This window comes from Dromiciops gliroides, chromosome 4 (genome assembly GCF_019393635.1).
Source record: "Dromiciops gliroides isolate mDroGli1 chromosome 4, mDroGli1.pri, whole genome shotgun sequence".
In the NCBI taxonomy this organism is placed as follows: domain Eukaryota; kingdom Metazoa; phylum Chordata; class Mammalia; order Microbiotheria; family Microbiotheriidae; genus Dromiciops; species Dromiciops gliroides.
This window is the reverse complement of record NC_057864.1, coordinates 460,418,368-460,431,885: the sequence shown is the minus strand read 5'-3', so window position 1 is coordinate 460,431,885 and position 13,518 is coordinate 460,418,368. Positions and strand designations below refer to the sequence as shown.

Here is a 13,518-nt window from a genome sequence, read left to right as displayed (position 1 = left end):
TCCGGGGATGCTTTGCCCAGGAGAACCAATCTCAGAGATCATTTGAGTTTTCTGATGATTTTAATAAATGACAAGTGGGTCAGCTCATCTTGACCCTCCAACGCACTGACTGTCTCTCTGTGCCCGAGCAGTGGCAGGACGGGCTGCTTGATGATGTTGCCCCCTCTGTTTGGTTGTAGTTGTGTTGATTAGACTGAAACATCCTGCATTTCGTTGTAGAGAACTCCCAAGTCGTACCATTTGTTCACTGACTGGTGTCTTTGAAGAGAATTCCATGCTGAGGGGTGAGATCTGGCATTGCAGCCAGAGCATGCAACCATCTCAGGACGTGACTCACTTGTGTTTTTTCTCTCATTCTTTGCCTGGGAAGCTTCTCTGCCCTTCTCTAAGTCGGCAGTTTTCATGGAGCTGCCCCCTGCTCCAGGTACTCTTTCCTTTCATCACATTTGCACGAGCTACTGCTGGAACTGCACGGGTCCTGGGCATGGGGCACGGGTCACCAGCTACTGCTCCTTGCAGCCACTGGGCTGCCCACATAACTGAATACTCTCACAGTCCTGCTTAGCAAGTCAGGGGTGCAGAAGTGCGCAGTGGGGTTGTCCCTGGGCATAGTGAGGGCTTAGCAATTTCACCAGGAGGCCCTAAAAAGATATATGGGTCATTGAGTGGGACCACCCAGGCATGCACACTGTACCCATACAGGCATGAGGTGGGACAGGGAGGGAGAAGGCCAACAGCAGAGAAATTCTAAGCCAGATTATAGAAAGACAAGACAAATAGGTTGGTTATTTTCCTTCCACCATCACCACCTATTAAATTTAGTGAGCATTGCCATTTTTTATTTCCCTTGGTGTCTCAAAAAGATGAGTGGGATCTGTAATTTCCTCCTCCCCCCTCCCCCACTTCTTGAAAGATTCTGGGGTTAGAGTAAGTTGGTTATTATATCATAGGATTAGGGTCAGTGATTGAGAGCTAGAAGGGACCTTAGAGGTCAGCTAGACCAATCCCTTTAGTTTGTAAATGGGGAAACCAAGGCCCAGAAATTGTCCATGATCACACAGGTAACGATTGACACGTCTGGGCCTTTGAACTGGCTTTCCACTGAACCAGTCTGCTTCCCGCACCATTGGCTCCTGCCTTTCATTTTACAGACGAAGTGCCTGAGACCCAGGGAGGGGCCACAGAGAGTGTGTGACAGAGTGGTACTCTTGGTGCCTCGTATACCTCCCCCTCCATTTCTGCTTGCCCCAACGGCTCTTATTGGTCACTCCCCCCCAGCTCCCTTCTCCCCACTAACACCTACTCACCTACTCCCCAGACAGAGTACTTCCTTCCAGGGCGCCCCTTCCTCCAGTTCAGTAATAGTGTATGAAAAAGGGATGGGCTCTATTCCCTCCCCAGAACAGTCTGTTGGTGTTATTTCAGAGGGGAAAAAAATGACTGGCATACTGCTTAGACAGCATAGGAGGCTGGGGGCGGGGGGGAGGGTGTGCTGGAGCTGTCCCTAGCAGGCTGGCCCTGTCTGGATGCTGCAGCCCCAGGAGACAGCTCCTCTGAGCTCTTCCTATAGCCGCAGCCACTGCTGCTGCTACATGGGGCTCCCCCAGGCACTGTGCCCATTTATTACTGTCCATTTGACTTTTCCCGGTGACCTTGATCCCAGTGAGTTACTCTGCACTTGATCCAGATCTCCATGGGGAGCTCACTCTTACAGGGATTGGCTTCCTTCTCACCTGTGTGCTAAATGGTGTTCATGAAGCTGGAGAAGCATTCTTTTAAATTGTTTGTTTGGGGGTTGGGCAGGCAGGTGACTGAGCTCTCTCTAGCTCAGTCTTATTGGTAAGAGCACGGAAAAACCTCCTTAACGTCCATCCCAGCCCTCACTTACATAGAAGAATCGAGGGGCCTGTAAAAGGAAGTGGCTTCCCCACCCTAGTCACAGGGAATAGACCCTCTGACCATAAGCCCAGGCTGAAAACCTTCCCCCAAACCCTCCCCCTTACTGTCGAGGGCTCCACCTTCCCCCAGGGGTCACCCTCGACCCCTCACCGCATTCCCCCCATGCTCAGTCCCCTTGCTGGTCCCCATTGCCTCATGCCTGGCAACCATGGCCCCTGCTTGTGAATCACGTGGCCCTCGCCAGGCCCTCCTCTGCCTCGCTGGCAGGGGGCTCCCGCCACACTCAGGTCTGATCCTGCCACCTCAGTAGTTCCCTTTGACCTCTAGGCCCGAACAGTCACTTCTCCTCTGGCTTTGAAAGCCCTTCATGGCCTGGCCCTTCTCCCTTCTTCCTTCTCTTCCTCAGCCCTGTGGTGCAGTGATGCTGCCCTTCCTGCTGCTCCTCGCACTGGACCCCTCACCTGTGTCTGCGCTAGCTGCCTCCCAGGCTGCCTCCTGGCTCAGCTTAGAGCTTCCCTTGGGCAGGAAGCCCTTTCCCTTCCCTCTGAGATGACGTTGGATTTCTGCTGTGTGGATCTGATGTGTCTGTAGTCGTCTGCATGTTGTCTCTCCAGAGAATGGGAGCTCCCTGAGAGCAGGGGCCGTGTTTTTGCCTTTCCCTCTCTCCCCAGCACTTAGCCCAGGGCCTGCTATTATTTGACTTCTACTTGATCATTTAACTCACATCTCAGTTTGTTAGGATAGAGATTGAATCTTTCCTTTTTAAAGCATATATTATTAAGTTATAAGTTAATGGGTTTTATGTAAAATAAACAAATTCTTATATTTCAGAGGGTTTGGGTGTGGTTTTTTCTTCTTCACACTATTCAGGAACTGTTCCGTCTGTTAAAGTATGTGACCAGTGTGGATGGGTTATTTAGAATTCAGTTCTGCCCAGAACTCCCATAATCCCTTGGAACATGCGGTTTAAAAACTGCTGACAAAAAATCAAACAAACCAACAAAATACCATTTTCAGCTTCTCTTGCCATGGTCATAATTGGCTGCAAGTTTGAACTGGACCCACACATCTCACTGAAATAATTCCAGGTGGTTCAAGCATGAGGGGACTGCCCTGTCTACTAGGCCACAGTGCCCCCTTCCTCCCCCCCCCCCCCATTATTCTGAGAATCCTGCCAAGTCCTGGCCATTTTGCTTGAAGGACTCTGTGGAATTCGCTTTGTCAAAAGGGCCTCCCCAAGGATGGGCTGAAAGCAGACTTTGGTGCCTCTTCTGAGCCAAGTGTTTCATGGGTCACGGGTCAGCTAGGCCCTTTGCAGCCCACTCTCCCCAGCCTTTGATGATGACCAGTGTTTTCCTAGATGGGCCTGATGGGTCTTTTCCCATCTTATCGAGAGTTGTCAGTATGTAAGTTTCAGAGAAATGGACCGCCACCATGGTCTCTGAACATATGAGAGGCTTAAATGCAAGAATCAGCTGTAATGGAATATCCTTTCGTGCTAAATTTGGAATTTTTTCCAGAATACATTCTGGTATAATTATAATGATAATTGTAATCGGGGCCTCTATTTTAAAGCATACTCAGAGTTTCTTATGGTAATTTCTCTTGTTCTATAGTTCATTCTTTGATACTTTTACATAGTACAAGTTCTTTGGCACAAAATTAGGATTTAAAAGAAACTAATTGCCATTGTGCCTCATTATTCTTGAGAATGATTGGAGCAGCAGATGTGGGGGTCATTAAATACCTACTCTTGGTTCTGGGCACGAGGGGGGCCCCAAGAAACAGCCTCTACCCTAAAGCAGCAGAAGCTGGGCAGGGAGGGGGTGACAGGTAAACAAATAAGTTTGGTCTAAGGAAGGTGGCAGAGGGAGAGAACCCTGCCTGGGGAGGTGGGTGGGAGGGAATCAGGGCAGGCTTCCCAGAGCAGGCAGGTACTCTTAGAGATGGAGAGAAGTAGGATGTGTATCCAAGAGTGGGGATGACATCCGAATGCTTGGAGGTGGGAGATGGGAACATAGAGTTTGTGAAAGGGGAGCACACTGAGTAAGTCCAGAGAGTTATTTGGGATCCCAGACACAGGTTCTCCTAAAGCCTCCTGAAGGATTTTGGGCAGAGCAATGACAGGTTCAGGCCTTTCTGTGCCTTGGGCAAGTTACTTTGACAGCTGGATCAGCATGTAGACTGAAAGCTCAGAGGCCAACTAGAAGACTCTGGTGGTCGTCCATGTGAGAGACGGTGAGGCCCTGACCTGTGTAAATGGAGAGAAGGGCTAATGAGAGGCATGAAGTGCAAGTAGAAGCACTCTAGCTGGTTTGGCGCTTCTCAGGAACTAATTAATTATCTAAATCCAGCTTTGCTTGGAGAGATCCAAAGGGATCTCTTTGACCCAAGCCCTTTTCTACCTATAATTTAGAGGGCTTCAGGGAGAGAAGCAGAATTCTATAGGAAGCAAAACAAAGAGTATTTGTTTAAACAGGGCAATAGCAAATTAAATCTTGGTCCTGAACAGTCATTTTCCTAAAACTCTTCCTTGTGGTTAAAGGTAGAGAAAGCCCCACAGCTCTTAATATTATTAATCAAAGAAGGCTCCTGCCCTTGTGCTTACTAAGACATTATTTGCTTATTAAAATACTCTTCCCTTTCCTGATTCTTTATGTGTATGAAGTTGGGTTTTCTTTCATATACTTCAACCAAAAAAAACCTTATCATGACAAATTGAATACAGAACACAGCTGTCCTGTTAAGCCAGACACTGAAGAACTGTACAAAAATTTAAACAATACCACTTTACTCACTAATGGTTTTTGAAAATTATTTTTCACAACAATATCTTATTTACATGAACAGAATCACTTTACTGCTGTTTCAAATGAATTGATAAATATTTTTTAAATTTTATTTTCATTTTTAATACTAAGTAATAGCATAGTTCTATCCCTATAGTCATTGTGGATAAATAGACCTCACCTCAACAGAAGCTCTTTGGGGTGACAAGACAGGGTGAAGCCCTGGCTGGGGCTGCTCAGTGCCTCCACGCTGGGTGGCTGCCTCCTCGGGTTGGGGTGAAGGGGCCGTGAGGGATGGGGAGGCTACTCCCCTCAATAGATCGCCACCTCCTGGTGGTGGTTCTAGGCAGAAGCCTCCAGCCTGGGGAGCTGAGGGACAGCTGCGCTTCAGCTTCCTCTCCTCCAGGATCCCACCGGAGGTGTTCTTGCTCCTCGGACCCTGGCTCACCTGCTGGTACTCCATGGGATGATGGCAAGGGAGAATCTGAGAAGCACAAATTCCCCAGGAAATCCCAGGTCACCTTTAAATTGTGTAAAAGCCAGAGGGGAGCTTTTTTCTCCTCATCTTTACCATCCTGGTCTTACCCAGCGAGTTATTAACAAAGACTTGGTGCCAAGCAAGTGAGAAACTCTGGGACCTGAACTTAGTTACCTGCCCTCCCCCAACCCCCACCTCACCATCCAGTAAAGGAGAAATAAGGGACAGGAAAGGCCAAGGGCTGCTTTTAAAGTAGAATCACAGAGGAACTGCTTTCTTAGACTCCACACAGAAGTATGATCCTGGAGGAAGTCCTTCCACGAGTCTGTGCAGTCTGTGAGCCAAGTGTGGGTATTCTGTACTCATGAACTACAGGGGCAGGACAGCAGGAAAGTGGCCTTTGGAACACATTATCTCTGTTGTTGCTTTTAACTGACCTCTCTTTGGGATGGATAAAGCATGTTATTCCAGTCTTTGCATATAGAGATAAGGTCATCCAGTGTTATCAAGGTAGCTAGGTGGCGCAGTGGATAGAGCACTGGCCCTGGAGTCAGGAGGACCTGAGTTCAAATTCGGCCTCAGACCCTTAACACTTACTAGCTGTGTGACCCTGGGCAAGTCACTTAACCCCAATTGCCTAACTAAAATTAAAATGCATGTAAAGCCTTGAGTCTAAATATCATCTGTTCTCTGAGCAGAAACTTAGTTATCGATCTCCCCCTCCCCTCTCCCATTCTCCTCCCCCTTCTTCTTCTCTCCCCCTTTGCCCTTTCTACTCCTCTTTCTCCTTCTCTCTTCCTCTCTTTACCCCCTCACTCCCTGCCCCCTGCACACCAATCCCTTGTTGCAGGTAGAAAGGCTAATCCAGGCCCATGGTGCAATAATTAGGTTGTTTATATGTTCATCCTGAGTTTGAGGGTGAGCTGAAAACAGATAGTCTTCCCAATTTTTAGAAGTCTCTTTTGGAAGCATCTCTCTTTTGTCCTCAGTCCAATAGTGGGCAGGTTTGACTTAATTCTGTAGCATTAGGGGGCAGCTTGGTGGTGCAGTGGACAGAGCACCAGCCCTGGAGTCAGGAGGACCTGAGTTCAAATTCGGCCTCAGACACTTAACACTTACTAGCTGTGTGACTCTGGGCAAGTCACTTAACCCCAATTGCCTCACCCCCGAAAAAAAAATAATAATAAGGACTGGGGAGGTCACTTCCTGCCCTTACTCCTTGGATTGTCTGGCCAGTCTGGGCTCCCCAGGTAGAATAAAAGGCATCCCACTTTAGATGGGAAGAGCAGAGACCAGAACCAAGGGATAGCTGGCTTCTAGGAAACAACATTTTGTGGGAATGTAAGCTGGAGAAAGAAGGACGAGCGTCCAATTCAAACAGATGGGTGTGTAGAATAGTAGATTTGTGGTGTGCCGTGTGGAACATGTTCTCTTTAAAAAGTGGGCCTGGGGTCTGTGTGTGTTGTGAATAGTGCTAGCTGGCTGAAAGCTGACCTCTGCTGGAAGCCAGTGTCAGATTGGGGTGGAGGACAGTTCTGTCCCCCAGCCTCAGCCTGCCTGCTTCTGGCTTCTGTGCTGTCTCCGGTTCCTCTTCCTTGGGCTTGTTTTGTGTGCTTCCTGAAAGAGGAAGCTTCCAATGGTTAGCCCATTGGACTGACCATGCAGTCCTCAAGATGCCATGGAGACCATACCTGTGCCTGACAGCACTCAGATTGAAACATGTGTTTCCTCTGTTTTCACGCAGGCATCGACAAGGAAAACGTGGAACTCTCACCGACCACGGGGCACTCCAGCAGTGGCAGGACCCGCCACGGCTCTGCCAGCCAAGTCCAGAAGCAGAGGAGTGCTGGCAGCTTCAAACGGCACAGCATTAAGAAGATCGTGTGAAGCCTTCTTTTTCCTTTTGAAAAAATAAAACCAACCAACGCCGCTGCCACGGCCCCCCACACCTGACTCGCCATCAGCTGCCACCCTCCCATACTGACCGTCAGCCACCACTGCCCCACCCCAGACTGACCATCGACCCCCCCCACACACACACATATACACACATACATACACACACACACACACACACACACACACACACACACACACACACACACACCCTGAGCCACCGGGCTCCCACACCCTTCCCTGCCCCTGCTGTGATGCTGCACTTGTCTCATCTCTCCATCCCATTCTCCATGTGGCCAGATGATCAATTTTTGAAACAGTCACTGAGCTCAATGCTGCCTTTTCTTTTCTTTCTGTTTTGTTTCTCCCCCCCCCCCCACTTTGGGCGGGTCTTGGTGGGTTTGAGTCAGTGTTTCCAAATTTCAGTCTGGGAAGTTGGGGACGGGACCCTCCCTGCGGGGAGACTAGCATCTCAGTCCCTCCATTCAAGCCGCTGTGTCCAGCAGTTCTGCCTTGCTCTTCTGGTATGTCTTACAGAGTGAAGGGTTAGGGACACTCTTCGTAAGGGAAAAATGACATCTGTAACCCCTTCGATCTAATTTCCAGCTGCAGACTTTTTGTAACAATAAAAAGCTGGAGGAATCCTAGGCTGAGAGCTAGCTTCAGTGACTACCCACTGGGAGCCAGAATTTTACAAGGTACTTTGTGGAGATGTCACAATTCGTAGAACGTTGGTGAGAAATTAACACTTGGAGCTTTAGCAATAATTACAGGGGTGAAGCATGAGGTGGGTCTCTAATCTTTACCAAAACTGCAGCTCTGACGCTTGAGATCCCAGCTGGGTGACGTCCCAGCTGTCCAGACAAGTTAACTTTTCCTCCAAATGTTTCTTTTCTAAATCATGGATATACTAAAAGCCCAGCTTGTGAGCACTGATGATTCATCACCTGGTGGGGAGTACTCTTTTCCTTTCTTCCCTTTGCTCTCAAAATAACTTCAGGCCAGGTGACTGGGGATCAAGGGAGCCAGTGTGGCCAGAGAGGTCATTTTTATAGGCCTGCGGTTTGGCCAGGGGTTACTGAAGCCTAGACACATTTAGTTCCCTTGAGTCAAATGAAACGGTACTTAATTTTTGAAGTAGCTAGCTCTCTTTCGTTTTATTTTGTCGAATACAAATTCCTGGTAGCTGCCTATTATCAGACATTTTCACAGTTAAGATGTGTTGCCGAATTTGTTGGACCTTAAAAAAAAAAATCATAATAAGTCAAACACTTGGGTTTTATAAGATAAAATTGTATTTAATCACTGTGAAAAGACTAGCAACCCTTCAGTAAAGTAACCAATGGGGAAACTGCGAGATGCTGCTATACTGGGCCAACAGGTTTGGTTGAAGCGTCAACATTTTGGGCGTGATACAGGTAATGACCACCTGGAGGCGCCAGCCGGACAGATGGAGAGTCCTTGGAGCTCAGTGGGCAGGAATCCGGATATGTATCCTTAGGGTAAACTGAATACTGCAAAAGATAGATGCGAATTCCCAGCCCCTGCTCCCATTCAATTCCAGGTTAAGCAGTTGTCCGAAACTTGAAGAAAACTAGTGGCAGGGGAAGGGAGAGGACACAGGTGTTTCCTGTAATACTGTTTCATAAACTAAATTCCACAGCTAAATTCATAAAGAATGGTACAATTCAATGTTCAGATTTTAATAATATACACATAATCCACATTTATTCACACAGTAACAATGTAATATGTTCATGTAAATAAATTGCCTTTTGTTATATTCAGAAATAACTTAATTTTTTAAATTTGTTTACAGTCCTGGGGAAAAAAAAGATGAACACAAACTTCATATGCAAATGGTTTGCCAAAATTTAAAAACAAACAAAAAAAAAACACCTTAGTATTAATCATTTTCTTGACATAGGTTTCTTGGGAAAAGTTGAAGACGTGTGCAATTAACCAAACTTTAAAAAAAAATCTTGATTCTCTAAATGCTGCAGTAGCGTTGTCATGTTCCCCGTGCTCCTGAGCCCGTGAGGATGCTACAAGAACAGAACTGACCTTAGAAATAGAGCAGTAACCTGTGCCAAGGACCAACATTGCCATCAGTTTGTAGTCTTGGTTCTCTCCAACCCCATCCTCAGATCCAATGGCTCTGGTTAAGTACTTGTCTGATTCTTGGCTTTTGGAATATCAGTCATCGTGAGCCTTCATCATTTGGATTCCATCTTTTTTTCTTTTGAATCCTTTTGTTTGTTTGATGAATACAGTGATGGGAATTAGGGTGTTTGCTTTGTTAACCACTTCCTTTGAAATAGAAAAACTGAACCATTTCTTAAGGTCATTTTTTTTTAACTACTGAAAATGATGACTTTCAAACCATTCAACTTTTCCATGAGCAGTTTTCCCAAGGCATGAAGAAACCAAGCCCCTGGCCTTCCAGTGGGCTTCATTTGGATTGATTACCTCATGTGATGATCAGCGTGGCACAAATCAGAATTGTTTGCCCTCACTTGAAAAAATAGAAAGTCCACCTTCCCGACCTACTAGCATATCCTGGGAAATTTCAACCATGGAGGTTGGAAATGGCCATTCTTGGCAAATCTTCACTTTTTTAGAATACTTGAGCTTTTGAACCGAGCAAACAGGAATGGTCCATAATTTTATCTCACCCCAATCACCTTCCCTCCACAATTTGGGCGACATTTTTGTACCAGACACTAGGATCTGAAGATCTCGATGTCAGAGCATGTTACCCATCATGTATCATTTGTGGGGTTTTTTCCTGGCTTTTTTTTTTTTAAGAGGGGGAAAAAAGACAAGTAAAATCAGTCATTTCAGTCATACATAATCTGTCTCTCAAACCAATGGCTCAGTTCTCGTGTGCATGCTCTCGTTTTCCATAAATGAAAAAATATTTCACTTGGTTTAGGGACTGAGCTTCTGTGAATTCCCACCAGGGCTCTATTCCTAACTGATATGTAGGTTTTAGGGCTTTTCTGTTTTTATTCTAGAATTTTGTTTTTTGTTTTTTGTTTTTTAACTCTTCACCCCATCCACCCCCAATGTAATGAAGCATGTCTTATTCAATGTTATGCAACAGACTTACCACCAAAAAGTCACTCTTAGTGTCAGCCACAACATTTTTTTTAATGCAGTATATTCACCTGTAAATAGTTTTTGTGTAAAATTTGACAGAAAAGTATATTTACTACCCTGTAAATACATGTGACAATATATTGTATTATTTTGCTTTTTTTGTAAAGCAGTTAGTTGCTGTACATGGATAACACCCCAATTTGATTATACTTGTGTCAGTATCGTTAACTCCTTGCAATCTGCAATCACATTACGTCATTTAAAAGCAGACGCTGTGCGCTGTAAGATCACATTGTTGTTTGATAACTTCCCCTTCTTTCCATTGGGGCCTAAATTCTGACAATGTTTCCTTATCTACAATCCCGGTAATAACTGCAAGTGAGTCCACATCGGCAGGAAAACCACTGCTGAAACACAGTTGAGAATTTTAGGTAAAATTGTAGAAAGCAGTTTCAGATCATTGTTGTTCTCAACCCCCATTTTCCTCCTCATGTATGTACTACCCCCCCCCCTTTTTTGAAGTAAAATGTAAATTCAACCTGCTCGGAGCTGTGGGAAATTAGTTTATTTCTTGAAGTGCCTCACGTTCATAAATGCCTGGTGCTAACTTGGTGTTGGTCTGTCTTAGGGAACAATAAGGAAACTTCTTTTAAGGAAATTCATCTTTGGGGTCCCTAGGTGGCGCCATAGCACATGGAGTGTCAGGCCTGGAGGCAAAAAGATTCATCTTCCGGAGTTCAAATCTAGCCTCTGGCACTTAGTAGCTGTGTGGCCCTGGGCAAGTCATTTGACCCTGTTGGCCTCAGTTTCCCCATCTGTCAAATGAGCTGGAGAAGGAAATGGCAAAGCCCTCCAGCATCTTTGCCAAGAAAACCCCAAATAGGGTCATAAAGAGTCAGACATGACTGAAAGGACTGGACAAGATGTTTTGTTTCCTGGGATACAAACCATCATGCTTACAGAGTTTCTGAAACTAGGACTGAAAATAGAATTGTTTTACTCCAGTGAATCAGTACACTGCTAATGGCTAGTCCCGTAAGCAGAGAAATGAGTATTTTATTTTCCAGAGGAAGTTGGCCCTCTAGCTGCTGCATAAATTCCAGCTAATCCCCGTAGAATCTAGCTTTGGGAAAGAATTTCCTTCCCAGAGGAAAGATCTAATCATGCAAAATAACTCAATTATCGCCATAAATTGTCACTGACCCTTCCCCTCTGCTTTCTTCCCTTTTTTTGGGGGGTGGGGGTGGGGCAATGAGGGTTAAGTGACTTGCCTAGGGTCACACAGCTAGTAAGTGTCAAGAGTCTGAGGTCAAATTTGAACTCAGGTCCTCCTGACTCCAAGGCCAGTGCTTTATCCACTTTGCCACCTAGCTGCCCCATCTATCCAAAGTCTCTTAATCCCTGTTGGTTCCTTACTCTGTGTCTGGGAAGTCAGTTCTACTTCACAGGCATTCATTAAATGTCTGCTCTGGACCAAAAAACCTGCCCTTGACAAGCTTCCATCCTACTGGGAGAAAAGAACACAGTAACAAGTGAATACAAAATACACGTTTAGGCCTCTTGTTATCTTTAGAGAAAACAAAGCCTGCCTTCAATGCAGCTCCCCAACTGAGCTAGCATCCTGTGCCTCCCCTTTCACTGCCAAGGTGCCGTTTTCTTAGGCTCCCTCCTAAGCCTCCTCCTGTCCTTAATCTCCTGTGCCCTGCACTCTATAGAAACCACACTCTCCAAGGCCAATTGTAGTGGCTTTTCCCATTCCTACTTCTCCTTGACCACTCTGCAGAATTGGATGTAGTTAACCACAAGTACCTTATTAAATGTTTTCTTCCTCTGGTTTCAGAGATTCTGGTCCTAATTTCCAGGCCACTTCTCTGTGTCCTTCAGAGTGTCTGTATTCTCCTGCCCCCTCAGCATGGGTGGACCTCCCCTCCCCCTCCCCAAGGCTCAATCATCACTCCTGTGGCTCTACCTTTCCCTCTTGGAAGGTGATAGTTTGTCTTCTCATAGTTTCAACTGGCCCCTCTTAGATGACTACCAAATGCGCTTTTCTAGCTCAGAACTTATTTCTGAGCTTTGGTACTCTATTTCCTGTTTACTGGACACCATCTTGGTGTCTACTGTCATCATGCAGTGTGTCCTAAGCCATCTTTGCCCGTGCCTCAACTAGTTTCCTCTCCTAATTTCCCTACTTTTTTGTCACAGATATTTTCTCAGGGGCAGCTGAGTGGCTAAGTGGATAGAGCACTGGCCCTGGATTCAGGAGGACCTGAGTTCAAGTCCAGCCTCAGACACTTGACATGTTCTAGCTGTGTGACCCTGGGCAAGTCATTTAACCCTCATTGCCCTGCAAAACAAAACAAAACAGATATTTTCTCAGACACTTTCCTAATACAGGCACAAAGATCTATCAGCATTATGGGGTAGGGGGGGCAGAGCAGCTAGGTGGCACAGTGGATAAAGCACCAGCCCTGAATTCAGGAAGATCTGCGTTCAAATCCAGCCTCAGACACTTGATACTTACTAGCTGTGTGACCCTGGGCAAGTCACTTGACCCTCATTGCCTTCCAAAAAACAACAACAAAAAAAAACTATCATCATTTAATGCCATTATGCCTCTGATTCACTCTTTCTTTGTCATCTTCACTGACATCACCCCAATCCAGGCTTTCATCCCTTCATCTAGAAGATTGCAATACCTGAACAAGCTAACTTAAACCCATCTCCGGTCCTCCCCTCAAGATCGATCCTGATTATCACCACCTGGCTCCTCCACTGGGATTCAACTTGTTACTTCTTTGTTCGGTAACTTTCATAGCTCCCTTTTGGCTAGAGGATAAAGGCTAAGTTCCTTGGCCTCATTGAAAGTATTCCACAGGGGCAGCTAGGTGGCGCAGTGGATAAAGCACCGGCCCTGGATTCAGAAGGACCTGAGTTCAAATCCGGTCTCAGACACAACACTTACTAGCTGTGTGGCCCTGGGCAAGTCACTTAACCCCAATTGCCTCACTAAAAGAAAAGAAAAGAAAAGAAAGTATTCCACAGTTTGACCCTCATCTCCCAGTACAGTCCCCTGTAAAAACCCTCCACTCCAGCCAAATCGCTGTTTTTATTCCTTGAACCACGTCACTTACATCCAATGTTCCTGCCTGGAAGGTGTTTAATAAAGTTTTGGGGATCTTTACTGCCCTCCTCTTGGCACAGTTTAAGTCGATCTCATGAGAGCTCATTGTGACATTGGAGATATATCATTTAAGGAGGGGCAGGCAGGGGCAGACTACAGTATGATCATCTTCCTTTGTCATGGGCACTAAGACTGTTAATGTCTTATGGTGTTACTGTGCAGCATTAAAACTC

At 46.1% G+C, this 13,518-nt stretch overlaps 1 protein-coding gene across 17 annotated transcripts in view; it reads left to right on the top strand.

Annotated features, from left to right (window-relative positions):
* NF1 (neurofibromin 1) overlaps positions 1-10,706 on the top strand; it is a 248,796-nt gene extending 238,090 nt beyond the window's left edge. For all 17 annotated transcript variants that reach the window (XM_044004328.1, XM_044004337.1, XM_044004334.1 and 14 more), the window contains one exon: positions 6,911-10,706. In XM_044004328.1, coding sequence (XP_043860263.1) covers positions 6,911-7,053 — 143 coding nt within the window. In that variant the 3' untranslated portion in view covers positions 7,054-10,706. The remainder of the gene's footprint in view (positions 1-6,910) is intronic.
* Positions 10,707-13,518: the final 2,812 nt, after the last annotated feature.